This window comes from Coregonus clupeaformis, chromosome 25 (genome assembly GCF_020615455.1).
Source record: "Coregonus clupeaformis isolate EN_2021a chromosome 25, ASM2061545v1, whole genome shotgun sequence".
NCBI lineage: Eukaryota > Metazoa > Chordata > Actinopteri > Salmoniformes > Salmonidae > Coregonus > Coregonus clupeaformis.
In genome coordinates, this window is record NC_059216.1 from 22921759 (window position 1) to 22939438 (window position 17680).

At 43.9% G+C, this 17680-nt stretch overlaps 1 protein-coding gene across 11 annotated transcripts in view; it reads right to left on the reverse strand.

The window, feature by feature from the left end:
• LOC121539417 (transmembrane protein KIAA1109 homolog) overlaps positions 1-17680 on the reverse strand; it is a 142994-nt gene that overhangs the window by 86659 nt on the left and 38655 nt on the right. For all 11 annotated transcript variants that reach the window (XM_041847908.2, XM_041847901.2, XM_041847903.2 and 8 more), the window contains 12 exons: positions 17005-17181; positions 16794-16922; positions 16529-16648; positions 13645-13970; positions 13214-13461; positions 12783-13017; positions 12121-12609; positions 11680-11953; positions 10579-10716; positions 10411-10481; positions 2086-2256; positions 1742-1862 (listed from right to left, as the gene is read on the reverse strand). In XM_041847908.2, coding sequence (XP_041703842.2) covers positions 1742-1862; positions 2086-2256; positions 10411-10481; positions 10579-10716; positions 11680-11953; positions 12121-12609; positions 12783-13017; positions 13214-13461; positions 13645-13970; positions 16529-16648; positions 16794-16922; positions 17005-17181 — 2499 coding nt within the window. The remainder of the gene's footprint in view (positions 1-1741; positions 1863-2085; positions 2257-10410; positions 10482-10578; positions 10717-11679; positions 11954-12120; positions 12610-12782; positions 13018-13213; positions 13462-13644; positions 13971-16528; positions 16649-16793; positions 16923-17004; positions 17182-17680) is intronic.

A 17680-nucleotide genomic window follows, 5' to 3' on the forward strand; every position in this document is an offset into this window, starting at 1 on the left:
GTGCTCAGCCCCCTCCTGTACTCCCTGTTCACCCATGACTGCGTGGCCAAGCACGCCTTCATCAAGTTTGCAGACGACACAACAGTAGTAGGCTTGATTACCGACAATGACGAGACCGCCTACAGGGAGGAGGTGAGGACTCTGGGAGTGTGGTGCCAGGAAAATAAACTCTCACTCAACATTAACAAAACAAAGGAGATGATCGTGGACTTCAGGAAACAGCAGAGGGTGCACCCCCCTAACCTCATCGACAGGACCGCAGTGGAGAGAGTGGAAAGCTTCAAGTTCCTTGGCGTACACATCACCGACAAACTGAAATGGTCCACCCACGCAGACAGTGTGGTGAAGAAGGCGCAACAGAGCCTCTTCAACCTCAGGAGGCTGAAGAAATTCGGCTTAGCACCTAAAACCCTCACAAACTTTTACAGATGCACAATTGAGAGCATCCTGTCGGGCTGTATCACCGCCTGGTACGGCAACTGCACTGCCCGCAACCGCAGGGCTCTCCAGAGGGTGGTGCGGTCTGCTGAACGCATTACCGGGGGCAAACTACCCGCCCTCCAAGACACATACAGCACCCGATGTCACAGGAAGATCATCAAGGACATAAACCACCCGAGCCACTGCCTGTTCACCCCGCTATCATCCAGAAGGCGAGGTCAGTACAGGTGCATCAAAGCTGGGACAAAGAGAATGAAAAACAGCTTCTATCTCAAGGCCATCAGACTGTTAAATAGCCATCACTAACACATTAGAGGCTGCTGCTGCCTATTGAAATCACTGGCCACTTTAAGAAATGGAACACTAGTCACTTTAATAATGTTTATATATCTTGCACTACTCATCTCATATGTATATACTGCATTCTATTCTATAATATTCTACTGTATCTTAGTCCATGCCGCTCTGTCATTGCTTGTCCATATATGTATATATTCTTAAATCCCATTCCTTACTAGTTTTGTGTGTTTTAGGTATATGTTGTGAAATTGTTAGATATTACTTATTAGATATTACTGCACTGTCGGAGCCAGAAGCACAAGCATTTAGCTACACCCGCTATAACATCTGCTAAACACGTGTATGTGACCATTAAAATTTGATTTGATTTGATAGAGTCACCATAACAGCCCTATGCCTGACATCTACTACCATGCCCGGTTCAAAAGGCACTTAAATATTTTGTCTTGCCCATTCACCCTCTGAATGGCACACATACACAATCCATGTCTCAATTGTCTCAAGGCTCAAAAATCCTTCTTTAACCTGTTTCCTCCCCTTCATCTACACTGATTGAAGTGGATATGACAAGTGACATCAATAAGGGATCATAGCTTTCACCTGGATTCACCTGGTCAGTCTGTCATGGAAAGAGCGGTGTCCTTAATGTTTTGTACACTCAGTGTAAATTATAATTATTGAGGTCCTTGAAAATGTAAATTAAGTGCTTGAAAAAGTCCCTGAAAGTCCTTGACTTGCCAATGTTTGTATGAACCCTGCTTAAAATATGTATAGTCCTAGGCCGATGTTGTTGTATAGGTGGAGTTAAGGGCCAATTTGTATATATTCACTTTTATTCCTCTAAGTACACATGTGGAACTGCATGAAAATCATTTTTATTTTGTTTCAAACCATTTTGAAATGTTGATCCCAATGTCACCTATTGGCCCCATTATTTATAGAAAGACCCTTATAGTGCCCGACTGTTGGCCAGATGTACTCCTTGGTGAGGTTTACTTACGGATTCAGTCACAGTGGACTTGCTGATCTGATAGGCTTCGATTAGGACCTTCCCATGCAGGTCATCCAGAATGGCTGCAGGGTGACGTATACTGACGTAGTGGACCATGGACTCAATGTATCTGTAATAACACCCCATACATTGTCACTGATATTCCTGTAATATGACAAGGAGAGTAGCTGGGCACAGTTGCTGTGGGGAGACACTGATTGCAGATGGAAAGCCAATATGGTTAGCATTTTCTATGATGAGCTGGTCTATAAGATTACCTATAACAGTATTTTTTCAAAAACCTTTGGTGGCTATGGCATACTAGAACTTAGTATAAACCCAGTTGCTGTTACCTGTCCAGAGCTTCAGCCACTAGAGGGGTGAGCACCACATTGATGGCCCCCTTCACCTCCACGATGGCGGTGGTTCTGGTCTGGGAGAGGGGCTGCTCCAAGGTCCAGTCCTCAGTGGTGGTGTCGTCTGTGTTCTCCATCGCCTTCTTCTCCAGAGGAGTGTATGGTTGGCTATAGTCACATAGAGAGAGATGCAGTTACAGATGTGTGTGTGTGAGAAACACACAGAGCAGACCATAGAGATCCTATTAAATGAGTTCTATATGTCATTATATGGAGCAGACACGAACACACATACACTGAGTGTACAAAACATTAGGCACACCTTCCTAATATTGAGTTGCACCCCCTTTAGCCCTCAGAACAGCCTCAATTCATCGGGGCATGGACTCTACAAAGTGTCGAAAGCGTTCCACAGGGATGCTGGCCCATGTTGACTCCAATGCCTCCCACAGTTGTGTCAAGTTGGCTGGATGTCCTTTGGGTGGTGGACCATTCTTGATACACATGGGAAACTGTTGAGTGTGAAAAACCCAGCAGCGTTGCAGTTCTTGACACACTCAAACCAGTGCGCCTGGCACCTACTATCTTAACTCTGTTCCAGTGTTGTAGAGTCCGGTCTGGAGACCACATATTGAGTGTCTCTGTCTTGTCTCGGTGTCGGATACATTTTCTCTTCCCAGGACCAGCCGAGACCAGCGGAGTAAAAAACTCATAATTATCATCTTCCATTCAGTCAGTGCATAAAAGCGCTTCGCTAGGCCAAATATAGCATATATACTCCTTTCTTGAAACATTAATATCTTATCGCCTATTGAAACCTGGGATTCCTACTTTACTCGTAACATTACTGTCCTTTAGTTTCAGTGAAAAAGATCCTCAAACTTTGTCAGAATTTCCTTGACTCACTGGTAGGGAAGAGTCGGGGAAATTGTTGGAAAGTTGCATGCTCACTATTAGTAAGGGACGACGGGGAAATTGTAACAGTCTTTATATCTATTATAGACATGTTTGCGCAGTGGCGAACCTATTGGACCTAGGCCTTCAGTGTCTGACAGGCTTGTGATGCTGAAAGGACAACAACTGTAATACCAGCACACTCATGTAAGAGAGTGCACTTTTTGTAAAACACAAAGGGCCAGTGGTGTAGTGGAGGCTATACGCAGGTATAGGCCCTATACCCACTTTGTTCTTCAGTGGGCATTGCATATACTCACTTCTTAATCCCTTCTGTTGCATCTCAAAGTAGTGTAGTGGAGGTATACAACTTATTAATTATGTAGCACAATAGTGAAATCATGCACAAAGTAGCCTACACAATCGCAAATCACGTGAAATATATATTCACATGCGCGCAGCACCTAGTTTCAGTGGAATATCATCTGCAGGCAGCAAAAGCGCGCAGCTCTCAACTGGTTGTCGCATGGAGCAGCTCACAGAAGAATGACATCAGTAGCCGGTAGGTAGGAAAGACGTTTCAACTTATGATATCTACCAGTAAATGCTAACTAAGGCAACAATGGGTATGCAAACCAGGTATTGAAATGCTTGGTTAGACGCACAATTCAGTCATCATGCTCTGTTGGCATTATAGAATGATATAATGCTGATTTGTATCAAAGGGGAGGGCATTTGTTTTGCTCAATTGAATTAAAAAGGGAAACTACACCCTCCAAAAATATATATTTTAAATTTTTCCCAGACCTCAAAATGTTTTTCCTGATGTGGTTTAACCATTGTTGTGGACTTAGATCATCACATTCTTGACGTTTATAAAAATACATTTTGAGAGTGAAAATCTGAAAAATCTATAGGAAAACATAGGATTTTTCACACAGGGTGCCTTTCCTTCACACAGGACCCACTTCTCCAGGCACCACTACACCACTGCATAGGGCCGATGGAACGTCAGCAGTCCATTCACACGGACATAATAAGCCAGTAAGTCCCAATCATAAGAATACAAAAACACAATCATTAGGCTAAGCATTTCCCAATCAAAATGTACAACTATTACTTTCCATTGCAAAAAACATTTCATGTTTAGCACACAAAGTATCCGGTGATCTAAAGTTTAAATGCAACAATGTTTCACACACATAAGTTATTTTCAAAGAGATGGCTAACAGCAGCATGCACGTTTCAATAAAAAACACAGTTCCACTCACCAGATGATGATCATTTCAAACTTAACTTCTTGTTGAAAGTTATTATTGAAAAAGGAGAACCTAACAAATTAGCAAAAACATCCTCTTCGATAACACCTACTGCGGACGCTGCAAACTAGCCTACAACAACAGCAAGCTACCTAGACCGTGGGAAAACTACTGCTCGCTATTGCACAGTGACCTGTTGGTCTTCCAGAAGGCAGAAGTTTCCATACGTTTTGTAAAAACGGTCCCACCCATTACAAGTCAATGGGATTAGTTGATTCCACTCCAAAACTTTGCCCTAATACAGTTGAATGGCAGATGCTTCTGATGGCCTAGCAAATGGCTGACATAGCTACCTTTATACAACGGGTGGGTCAAATTCCTGAATGCTGTTTGCTTAAAACCACATTCCAGCCGGTGTCTATTCCAAAAGTTACCACCGGCTAAATCTATGACAATAAAATGCCTATTTACTCTGTTCCATCTGACTGCGCAATCCACTGTCTCATCAGCCCAGCCAGGCAATTTATAAACTTGATCTCCAATATAAAAAGCATCTACAGTGAGGGAAAAAAGTATTTGATCCCCTGCTGATTTTGTACGTTTGCCCACTGACAAAGACATGATCAGTCTATAATTTTAATGGTAGGTTTATTTGAACAGTGAGAGACAGAATAACAACAAACAAATCCAGAAAAACGCATGTCAAAAATGTTATAAATTGATTTGCATTTTAATGTGGGAAATACGTATTTGACCCCTCTGCTAAACATGACTTAGTACTTGGTGGCAAAACCCTTGTTGGCAATCACAGAGGTCAGACGTTTCTTGTAGTTGGCAACCAGGTTTGCACACATCTCAGGAGGGATTTTGTTCCACTCCTCCTTGCAGATCTTCTCCAAGTCATTAAGGTTTCGAGGCTGACGTTTGGCAACTCGAATCTTCAGCTCCCTCCACATATTTTCTATGGGGTTAAGGTCTGGGGACTGGCTAGGCGTAGTGTGTTACCAATTGTTTTCTTGATGACTATGGTCCCAGCTGCCTTGAGATCATTGACAAGATCCTCCCATGTAGTTCTGGGCTGATTCCTCACCCTTCTCATGATCATTGCAACTCCACAAGGTGAGATCTTGCATGGAGCCCCAGGCCAAGAGAGATTGACAGTTATTTTGTGTTTCTTCCATTTGCGAATAATCGCACCAACTGTTGTCACCTTCTCACCAAGCTGCTTGGCGATGGTCTTGTAGCCCATTCCAGCCTTGTGTAGGTCTACAATCTTGTCCCTGACATCCTTGGAGAGCTCTTTGGTCTTGGCCATGGTGGAGAGTTTGGAATCTGATTGATTGATTGCTTCTGTGGACAGGTGTCTTTTATACAGGTAACAAGCTGAGATTAGGAGCACTTCCTTTAAGAGTGTGCTCCTAATCTCAGCTCGTTACCTGTATAAAAGACACCTGGGAGCCAGAAATCTTTCTGATTGAGAGGGGGTCAAATACTTATTTCCCTCATTAAAATGCAAATCAATTTATAACATTTTTGACATGCGTTTTTCTGGATTTTTTGGTTGTTATTCAGTCTCTCACTGTTCAAATAAACCTACCATTAAAATTATAGACTGATCATTTCTTTGTCAGTGGAAAACGTACAAAATCAGCAGGGGATCAAATACTTTTTTCCCTCACCGTACATATGGGATAAACAAAACATACAGTCAAAAACACAATAGGAAATCTATATACAGTGTGTGCAAATGTAGTGCGTTATGGAGGTAGGGCAATAAATAGGCCATAGTCCAAAATAATTACAATTTAGTATTAACACTGGAGTGATAGATGTGCAGAAAATGATGTGCAAATAGAGAAACTTGGGTGCAAATGAGCAAAATAAATAACAATATGGGGATGAGGTAGTTGGGTGGGCTAATTACAGATGGGCTGTGTACAGGTGCAGTGATCGGTAAGCTGCTCTGACAACTGATGCTCAAAGTTAGTGAGGGAGATACGAGTCTCCAGCTTCAGAGATTTTTGCAGTTCGTTCCAGTCATTGGCAGCAGAGAACTGGAAGGAATAGTGGCCAAAGGAGGTGTTGGCTTTGGGGATGACCAGTGAGATATACCTGCTGGAGCGCATACTACGGGTGGGTGTTGCTATGGTGACCAATGAGCTAAGATAAGGTGGGGATTTGCCTAGCAGTGATTTATAGATGACCTGGAGCCAGTGGGTTTGGCGACGAATATGTAGTGAGGGCCAGCCAACGAGAGCGTACAGGTCACAATGGTGGGTAGTATATTGGGCTTTGGTGACAAAACGGATGGCAATGTGATACACTACATCCAATTTGCTGAATAGAGTGTTGGAGGCTATTTTGTAAATGACATCGCCGAAGTCAAGGATCGGTAGGATAGTCAGTTTTACGAGGGCATGTTTGGCAGCATGAGTGAAGGAGGCTTTTTTGCGAAATAGGAAGCCGATTCTAGATTTAACTTTGGATTGGAGATGCTTAATGTGAGTCAGGAAGGAGAGTGTACGGTCTAACCAGACACCTAGGTATTTGTAGTTGTCCACATATTCTAAGTCAGACCCGCCGAGAGTAGTGATTCTAGTCGGGCAGGCGGGTGCAAGCAGTGTTCGATTGAAGAGCATGCATTTAGTTTTACTAGCGTTTAAGAGGAGTTGGAGGCTACGGAAGGAGTGTTGTATGGCATTGAAGCTTGTTTGGAGGTTTGTTAACACAGTGTCCAATGAAGGGCCTGATGTATACAAAATGGTGTCAGAGTCACCAGCAGCAAGAGCGACATCATTGATATACACAGAGAATAGAGTCGGCCCAAGAATTGAACCCTGTGGCACCCCCATAGAGACTGCCAGAGGTCCAGACAACAGGCCCTCCGATTTGACACATTGAACTCTATCTGAGAAGTAGTTGGTGAACCAGGCGAGGCAGTCATTTGAGAAACCAAGGCTATTTAGTCTGCCAATAAGAATGCAGTGATTGACAGAGTCGAAAGCCTTGGCCAGGTCGATGAAGACGGCTGCACAGTACTGTCTTTTATCGATCGCGGTTATAATAACGTTTAGGACCTTGAGCGTGGCTGAGGTGCACCCATGATCAGCTCGGAAACCAGATTGCATAGCGGAGAAGGTACAGTGGGATTCGAAATGGTCGGTGATCTGTTTGTTAACTTGGCTTTCAAAAACTTTTGAAAGGCAGGGCAGGATGGATATAGGTCTGTAACAGTTTGGATCTAGAGTGTCACCCCCTTTGAAGAGGGGGATGACTGCGGCAGCTTTCCAATCTCTGGGTATCTCAGACGATATGAAAGAGAGGTTGAACAGGCTGGTAATAGGGGTTGCGACAATTTCGGCGGGTAATTTTAGAAAGAAAGGGTCCAGATTGTCTAGCCCAGCTGATTTGTAGGGGTCCTGATTTTGCAGCTCTTTCAGAACATCGGCTGTCTGAATTTGGGTGAAGGAGAAGCGGGGCTAGAGCTGGTGGCCGGGGTAGGGGTAGCCAGGTGGAAAGCATGATAAGCCGTATCAAAATGCTTGTTGAAATTCTCGATTATCGTAGATTTATCGGTGGTGACAGTGTTTCCTAGCCTCAGTGCAGTGGGCAGCTGGGAGGAGGTGCTCTTATTCTCCATGGACTTTACAGTGTCCCAAAACTTTTTGGAGTTAGTGCTAAAGGATGCAAATTTCTGTTTGAAAAAGCGAGCTTTTGCTTTCCTAACTGATTGTGTATATTGGTTCTTGACTTCCCTGAAAGTTGCATATCGCGGGGTCAGTTCGATGCTAATGCAGTACGCCACAGGATGTTTTTGTGCTGGTCAAGGGCAGTCAAGTCTGGGGTGAACCAGGGGCTATATCTGTTCTTAGTTCTGAATTTTTTGAATGGGGCATGCTTATTTAAGATGGAGAGAAAATCACTTTTAAAGAACAACCAGGCATCCTCTACTGACGGAATGAGGTCAATATCCATCCAGGATACCCGGGCCAGGTCAATTAGAAAGGCCTGCTCGCTAAAGTGTTTTAGGGAGTGTTTGACAGTGATGAGGGGTGGTCGTTTGACCGCGGACCCATTACGGACGCAGGCAATGAGGCAGTGATCGCTGAGATCCTGCTTGAAGACAGCGGAGGTGTATTTAGAGGGTAGATTACTCAGGATGATATCTATGAGGGTGCCCATGTTCACGGATTTAGGGTTGTACCTGGTAGGTTCCTTGATAATTTGTGTGAGATTGAGGGCATCTAGTTTAGATTGTAGGACGGCCGGGGTGTTAAGCATATCCCAGTTTAGGTCACCAAGCAGTACGAACTCTGAGGATAGATGGGGGGCAATAACTCACATATGGTGTCCAGGGCACAGCTGGGGGCTGAGGGGGGTCTGTAGCAAGCAGCAACAGTGAGAGACTTATTTCTGGAAAGGTGGATTTTTAGAAGTAGGAGCTCAAACTGTTTGGGCACAGACCTGGATAGTATGATAGAGCTCTGCAGGCTCTCTCTACAGTTGATTGCAACTCCGCCCCCTTTGGCAGTTCTATCTAGACAGAAAATGTTGTAGTTGGGGATGGAAATTTCTGAATTTTTGGTGGCCTTCCTAAGCCAGGATTCAGACACTGCTAGAACATCAGGGTTGGCGGAGTGTGCTAACGCAGTGAATAACTCAAACTTAGGGAGGAGGCTTCTGATGTTAACATGCAAGAAACCAAGGCTTTTACGGTTACATAAGTCAACAAATGATAGCGCCTGGGGAGTAGGAGTGATACTGGGGGCTACAGGGCCTGGGTTAACCTCTACATCACCAGAGGAAAAGAGGAGGAATAGAATAAGGATATGGCTAAAGGCTTTAAGAACTGGTCTTCTAGTGCGTTGGGTACAGAGAATAATAGGGGCAGATTTCCGGGCGTTGTAGAATAGATTCAGGGCATTATGTACAGACAAGGATATGGAAGGATATGAGTACAGTGGAGGTAAACCTAAGCGTTGGGTAACGATGAAAGAGATAGCATCATTAGGTGTCTTGGAGGGCGGGTAGTTTGTCCCCGGTAATGCATTCGGCAGACCGCACCACCCTCTGGAGAGCCCTGCGGTTGCGGGCGGTGCAGTTGCCGTACCAGGCGGTGATACAGCCCGACAGGATGCTCTCAATTGTGCATCTGTAAAAGTTTGTGAGGGTTTTACAGATACAGAACAAAAAGACTGAACGACTGGGTCACCTCTCTGGCAACCAAACCAATAGAACGAACGACCAGCCGGCTTGGGTAGCAACCCTAGATTTATGTTGTGACTATATCTTGTGGAAGGATGAAATAGTATAAATAAATCTATCAAAATAACGTTTTTAATGAAAATATGTAAATCCTTATTTGAATATGTTGGTAACCTGTTGTATAAAAATGATAATGACCTCGAAGCCGGTGTTTGGAGGATATATTGGCACGGTTTGCCGGCCCTCGATGAACACCCAAGCCAATATATCCTCCAAACACCGGCTTCTCGAGCATTATCACTTAAATATTTATCTCCCCAGAGACCACCAAAGACAAATCCTGTTTGGATATTTTTTTCTCTTCAGTGTTAACCCTGTCACAATCATGTTTCGTAGCTCTACGGTCAACATCATGGCTCTAACATGCAGTGTCAACTTTGGGACCTTATATAGAGAGGTGTGTGCCTTCCCAAATCAATTCCAATCAATTTAATTTACCACAGGTGGACTCCAATCAAGTTGTAGAAATATCTCAAGGATGATCAATGGAAACAGGATGCACCGGAGCTCAATTTCGAGTCTCATAGCAAAGGGTCTGAATACTTATGTAAATAAGGTATCTGGTTGTTGTTTTTTTATACATTTGCTAGAATTTCTAAAAATCTGTTTTCGCTTTGTCATTATGGGGTATTGTGTGTAGATTGATGAGGATTTAATTTAATTTTATCCATTTTAGAATAAGGCTGTAATGTAACAAAATGTGGAAAAAGAGGTCTGAATACTTTCCGAATGCACTGAAGTGGATTTAACAGGTGACATCAATAAGGGATCATAGCTTTCACCTGGATTCACCTGGTCAGTCTATGTCATGGAAAGAGCAGGAGATCCTAATGTTTTGTATACTCAGTGTATATGATGCACACGCACACAGTCAACAAAGGCAAGCAAAATAAATTCTAAATACTTGTTTGTGTCTCCCATCAATGAAAGGCCTCTGTCAAGTAGAGAGCTGGCAGAGAGGCCTTGTTTCACCACCTACAACATAAGAGAAAGGGTTAAGACCTCAGGGTACTCCATGGATGAACAGACACACACAGTAACACACACTGTCTATACAGAATGTGTTTCTTACCTTAAAGCTGGGAACAGAGAGCTGGTCGAAGGAGGCGGAGCTCTCCTCACTGGTTGGCGTGTCCAGGTCCAGGGGGCGATGTAGTGAGGACTTGGAGGTCCTCTTATTGGTGGGCTGCTTCTGAGACCAGTTGGACACCTGGGGTGTATTCAGAAGACGGTCAGAAGGTTGAAGATGTAATGAATAGAGCTGTCATGATTCCCTATTCCCCCTGACAAACAATGATAGAGGTATAGGTTTGCAAAACTACCGGTAATTTACAAAAGTTACCCACATTTTTGGTAACTTTGGTAATCTATGGCAATCTATAGTCATTTTGGAAATGTATACTTGAATTACTTTTAAAAAAGGTATTCATATAAAGTATAATTTTTTTTATATCTGTGTCCATATTGTCCATGAGTTTCTAGTGGATAGGCAATATGGTTCAATTCAACTTCACTAAGTTGATATGAAAGTTACCAGTAATATACCCTCCCTTTGCAACCCTATACAGGGGTGTCACATTGATGTGCAATACATGTCTTAGTTTTCCTATCTAATCCCATAATAATAATAATAATAATAATAATAATAATAATAATAATAATAATAATAAGAGTTCAGGGATATTTTATTTATTTATTTCACCTTTATTTAACCAGGTAAGCCAGTTGAGAACAAGTTCTCATTTACCACTGCGACCTGGCCAAGATAAAGCAAAGCAGTGCGATAAAAACAACAACACAGAGTTACATATGGGGTAAACAAAACATAAAGTCAATAATACAACAGAAAATATATATACAGTGTGTGCGAATGTAGTAAATTATGGAGGTAAGGCAATAAATAAATAGGCCATAGTGCAAAAATAGTTACAATTTTGTAATTAACACTGGAGTGATAGATGTGCAAAAGATGATGTGCAAATAGAGATACTGGGGTGCAAATTAGCCAAATAAATAACAATATGGGGATGAGGTAGTTGGGTGGGCTAATTTCAGAATGGCTGTGTACAGGTGCAGTGATCGGTAAGCTGTTCTGACAACTGACGCTTAAAGTTATTGAGGGAGATAAGAGTCTCCAGCTTCAGAGATTTCAAGTATTGTGTCTCAGCCTTACCTGGTAGTGGGCCAGGTAGCTCTGGTAGCAGGCCATGACGTGGGGCTGTCGTGTCACAAGGCCTGGCTCGGGGGTCTTCTCCACCTCCACCGAGCCCTCCTCCTCCAACCCCAGCGCCGACACAAAGGAGGCCTGCGACTGGTGGCTGGGGATGGGGTGGGCTGGCAGCGGGGGCAGCATGGGGGGCATGGGCAGGGGCCTGGGCTCTGTGATGAGATCCCCGTTTAACACATAAGTGAGGGGGCCCTCCACGCTGTGGTAGATGGAGCTGCGGCTGGAATCACAACAGATGGGTTTAACTACTGTAACCATGTGTTATTTCCCTTTTTATTTTACTAGGTAAGTTGACTGAGAACACATTCTCTAAGAAAGTAAGCGCTTAGGTAAGAGGGGGAAGGGTCGGGAAAGGAGGGGCAGTCATTTGGCAGCTACAGTACCCACCTATAGTGGTCCATGTGGTAGGGCTGCTGCTGGGGATGACACTGCATCTGCTGCTGCTGCCTCCTCTTCTTCCTCCCAGGGTAGGTGCCTGGACCATCATCGGCACTGCCGATGTGCTCAAAGTCCTCTGCTGCTGAGAAGTAAGCTTCACTGTCGGCCACCGACATGCTGGAGTCTGCCGAGCGGTACTGGTGGAAGGTGCAGGAGTCTGCGGACGGCGTGAAGGGGAAGGAGCCGTAGCTCCGGCGGGGAGAGTCCAGGGCATTCTCGTCACTACGGGAGACCTCACTGCTGAACTGCACGCCAGCGAGGGGCGGCGGGGGCTTGTCGGTGAAGACGGCTGCCGACAGGCTCTTGGTGCTGCCCAGCCGGCCAGAGTGCATGGAGGACTGCCGCTTGAGGGGCGAGCAGAGAGGGGAGCGGAGGGAGGACCACTCCTGGGCACTGTTGGGGGAGACTGGGGAGCCCTCAGGGACATCTGTAAGAGTACTGTGGAGAGAGAAGGAGGGGTTGAGAATACCAAGATAATGCACTTTGGAATCAACAGAAAGTCAGCTACTTCACTCTTTCGTGGGCTAGTATGTGGGCTGTTGGTGAATTGTGAATATGTGTGAGCATTGTGTATGCCTGTTGCACCCCTGGAGCACTCATCTGCTACTCACTCTGCAGTGCTTTTGCCGTTCATGGGGAACATGCGTTCCTCAATGCTGGGAGACGGGCTGTCCCTCTCCCCGGCCAGTAGGGGCAATGCTGCGCTGGAGGAACTATTTTCCTCGGAGGAGGAGGCCGAACTGTGGGAGCACGGAGGCACCTGGAGGCTCAGGTGTTGAACCCGTATTCCGGGCTCCGGGGCCGGACTGGAGGTACAGGTGTCCCTCTTCACCCCCACACCCTTACCTATAGGAGAGAATACACAGTACTGTAGGTTACGTGTGTTCCAGATATACAGATCAAAGCAAAAATAGAACAGACCAGCATCCTTGACATTTAACATAATTTTCACAGTGGACCCAGATATGACCTCTGCATTGGTCTACAGTCCCTATGAACTATAACCCTGTACCGTTTGATAAATAAATAAAAACTCCCGTACCATCGGACAGTTTGGGCGTCTCCCTGGTGACGATCCACTCTCCAGGCTGCAGCAGTGACTGGCCATAGCAAATGTCTGACTCAGCGCTGGAGGAGAAGGCAGAGCTGGAGGAGGGGGTCTTCTCCTCCAGATGGAAGAAGTCCAGGCCTGTGTTGGTGCCGCCGTAGAAACGACAGCCCCCCAGGCAGCCACACTTATTCCTGCTTCGCTTGTTACGCCCCGTCTCCTCTGGCCACAGGAACCATAGCCTGGGAGGAAGGGAAAGAAAGAGACAACGCACTCATGTCTCTGTGTTCTGATGTATGCCTGTATTATCTATGTCTGTGACTGCTGCTGGTGGTAGCAAGACCAATTTTCTCTAGGGATCCATTTCCCCCAAAATGTTTTGGGATCAATAAAGTGTATTCATTCCTTCCTTCCTCCATTCCTACCTCTTGGTGTGAGCATCATGGAGCTCCAGGAACTGCCTCTGCACCTCGTACTTGGCCGGGTGGTCCGCAGCCAGTGCCACGTCAGCCGTGATCAGGGCAAAGTTGACCGAGCCAGCCTCCAACCAGAAGGATCTCCGCAGTACAGGGGGCTGGCCCAGCCCTAACCCCTGACCTGGAGTGGGCCCTGGTCGGACCACGTCTGACTGGGGCTGTTGCTGCTGCTGTTCGATATACTGATGGATATAGACGTCCTGAACCACAGCACTGATCCCTTCTCCTACCGCCTGGTTGTGCAGGTTGCAGTTGGCCAGTCGGATGGCGCCCGTCTAGGTGAAGGGAAGGCAGAAATAGAGCAGTGTTTTTCAACTCCTGTCCTCAAGCAGGACATTAGCTTTTTTTGCCAGTTGTCACTCTGGACAAGTAGGACAGATGTTTTACTTGTCCAAAAGCTCAAATAAAAAGATAGAAAGGTCTGTAACACCAGTTTTACATAATTGTATGATGCAAGGAACCACTTTACAAAATAAAATGCATTACTTTTTTACAATAGAGAAATAGATAGAAATGTAGACTACACTCTTCCTATTGGCTTCTTTGCATATTCAAGCCTGTCTCAAAATACAACACTGCCCCTTTCAGGCTCTCCTGGAGGATGATTGGCCACCCTTGGTAGCCTATAAAATATTGCAACATTACAATTGCAACCAAATACTTTTTATGTCTTTATAAAATAATTCCCTCCAGGGCTCGAAATTAAGGTCGTCCCGTCGTCCCTGGGATGATAAAAAAATATATATACGGTTCAAAACAGACTCTGGGATCGTTCTGGGACCACAGATCCATACAAATAGTGCACATAATTTCTTTTTTTTAAAGCAATGAGGCTGATGCAACAGATCAGACCGTTTAGCTTAAGATGTTGATAACGTTTTATTTCTTCATATTATAAACTCAAAAAGTCTGTAGGCTATGCGCAAATATTCCAAAATGAAATTAGCGGGAAAACACTGTTCTCAAAAGCGCACCGCACGCGTGAGCAGTTCCATGTGACAGAGATGAAAATATCAGTTAGAAATTAAGAAAGAGGGGAGATCTAAAGATGCATCAACTAGCATGGGTTACTAATATGACTAGGATTATTAATTTGGCTACTGGACAATAAAATAATGTTGATTTGAAAACCAATAGAACAAGAGAAAAAGGATGGTTTCAATGGTTTCAAAGTGTTTACTGTGCCTTCAGAAAGTATTCACACCCCTTGACTCTTTCCACATTTTGTTGTGTTACAGCCTAAATTTAAAATTAATTAAATTGAGATTGTTTGGTTACTGGCCTACACACAATATCCATAATGTCAAAGTGGAATTATGTTTTTAGACATTTTTACAAATTGATTAAAAATGAAAAGCTGGAATGTCTTGAGTCAATAAGTATTCAACCCCTTTGTTATGGCAAGCCTAAATAAGTTCAGGAGTAAACATTTGATAACAAGTTACATAATAAGTTGCATGGACTTCCTCTGTGTGCAATAATAGTGTTTAACATGACTGCTTCATCTCTGTACACCACACATTCAATAATCTGTAAGGTCCCTCAGTCGAGCAGTGAATTTCAAACAGATTTGACCACAAAGACCAGGGAGGTTTTCCAATGCCTCACAAAGAAGGCCACCTATTAGTTTAAAAAAGCAGACATTGAATATTCCTTTGAGCATGGTGAAGTTATTAATTATACTTTGGATGGTGTATCAATACACAAAGTCACTACAAAGATACAGGCGTCCTTCCTAACTCAGTTGCGGGAGAGGAAGCAAACCGCTCTGGGATTTCACCATGAGGACAATGGTGACTTTAAAACAGTCACAGAGTTAAATGGCTGTGATAGGAGAAAACAGAGGATGGATCAACAACATTGTAGTTACTACACAATACTAACCTAATTGACAGAGTAAAAAAAACAAAAAACAAAATCTAAAACACGCATCCTGTTTGCAACAAGGCACTAAAGTAATACTGCAAAAAATGTGGCAAAGCAATTAACTTTTTGTCCTGAATACAAAGTGTTATGTTTGGGGCAAATCCAATAGCACATTACTGAGTACCACTCTCCATATTTTAAGCATAGTGGTGGCTATCATGTTATGGGTATGCTTGTAATGGTTGAGGACTGGGGAGTTTTTCAGGATAAAAAAAAGCTAAGCACAGGCAAATCCTAGAGGAAAACCTGGTTCAGTCTGCTTTCCACCAGACACTGGGAGATTAATTCACCTTTCAGAAGGACAATAACCTAATAATTATGTAAATGAGATATTTCTGTATTTCATTTTCAATACATTTGCTAAAATTTCTAAAAACAGGTTTTCACCTTGTCATTATGGGGTATTTTGTGTAGATGGTGATTTATTTATTTTGTAATCCATTTTTTAATTAGGCTGTAACACAACAAAATGTGTAATAAGTCAAGGGGTATGAATACTTTCTGAAGGCACGGTATTTATGTAATTAAAAGTCTCAATAACCTTTGGCTACATTTTCTGGCGCCTCCATGTCAGCATCGGTTTGGACACAAGGCTGTATGTAGCCAATACGCATATCACCTACACTTTGACATGTAGGCATTTTAATTATGTAGGCCTATATGAAAATTGTATTTTAATATTATTCCAATATTTTCCTCTCTGATCCAATTCTAATCGGAGTAATTGTTTGATAATGTGATTTTTGGGGGATTTTTTTTACTTGTCCATTTGGACAACTTAAATCTTTATTCTTCTTGTCCAACATTTTTTTTTTTACTTGTCCTGAACAAGATCATAATCGTTAATCTCGAGCCCTGTCAAGTAGCCCCTAACTTTAAACTTTTTTCTCTAGAGTTTAAGACTTACCTTGATGTTGGCTGCACAGCTGTGCTCCACTATGAAGAGGTCGGCCCCGTCAACAGCCAGACGGGTCATGGTGTACTTGAGCTCCTCAGATGTCCGGCAGTGTCCAGGCAGGCAGGCCATCTACGAGAGAAGATAACAGAATAGTTACAATGGTTTATTATTGTCTTCTCATATTTTTTCACAAATATAGAAAACCAGAAAACCAGCAGACTACAGATTTTCTAATATGTGATTTCCATGCACAGAAAAAGTGTGTACGTGTTACCTTGGAGTCACACACACGGCAGTCCACCCCATGCTGGCAGATGACGGAGGGCTTGGGCTGTTCCAGCTGGAACTCCCGGGAGAAGACGTGGAACATGTATGTCTCGCCCCACTCCATCACACTGGCCAGCTGAGGAACAACAAATCCATTAGATATACACAAAATAGAAACACGTACACAAACATAAAACACACAAACAGAGAGAACAGACCTGTGGCATGGTGACTCTCCCAGTGAGGGCCCCGGCTTGCATGTCTATGAGCCAGGCGTACTCCAGGGTGTCTGTGCCTAGAGGCAGGCCCTGGGCTGAGAACATGGCGTGAGCACGCATCTGCAGACCAGACAGACTCAGGTGGCCGTCCCTCAGAACACCATCAGACGTGGGCCGCTGTGTGGATACACATAATAATTAGGGCTGTCAAAGTTAACGTCTTAATACCGCATTAATCACATCTCCATTTCTTCACCACATGGACGCTTAAGCGAAAGTGTTTCCACACTAAACCTTTTAAGCGCAACACACAACACGCTCTGTGCTGTTTAGTGTGCACTCGGTCTCTGTAGCGCTTTCTGTCTCTACTGAAAGCGTGGTGCTTAAACATCCACTATGCACGCAGCTTTCAGCAACCATTTTGAAGGAAAATGTACAGAAAGTTCAACCATAAACACATTCCTAGGCGTCTCTTTAGATAACAGCAAAAACATAATAATTTGTATGGAAGTAGCTAGCTAGTTATGCTAACGTTAGCTAGCTAGCTAACCAACATAATGTTTACAATGCCATGACTGAATGCCTCTTGATTCAACTCTAATTTCCCACAATGATTTTAAATCATAACAGGACATCCATTCCATTTAGCTGCTGTTTTTGTTGTAGTTCTCAGGTC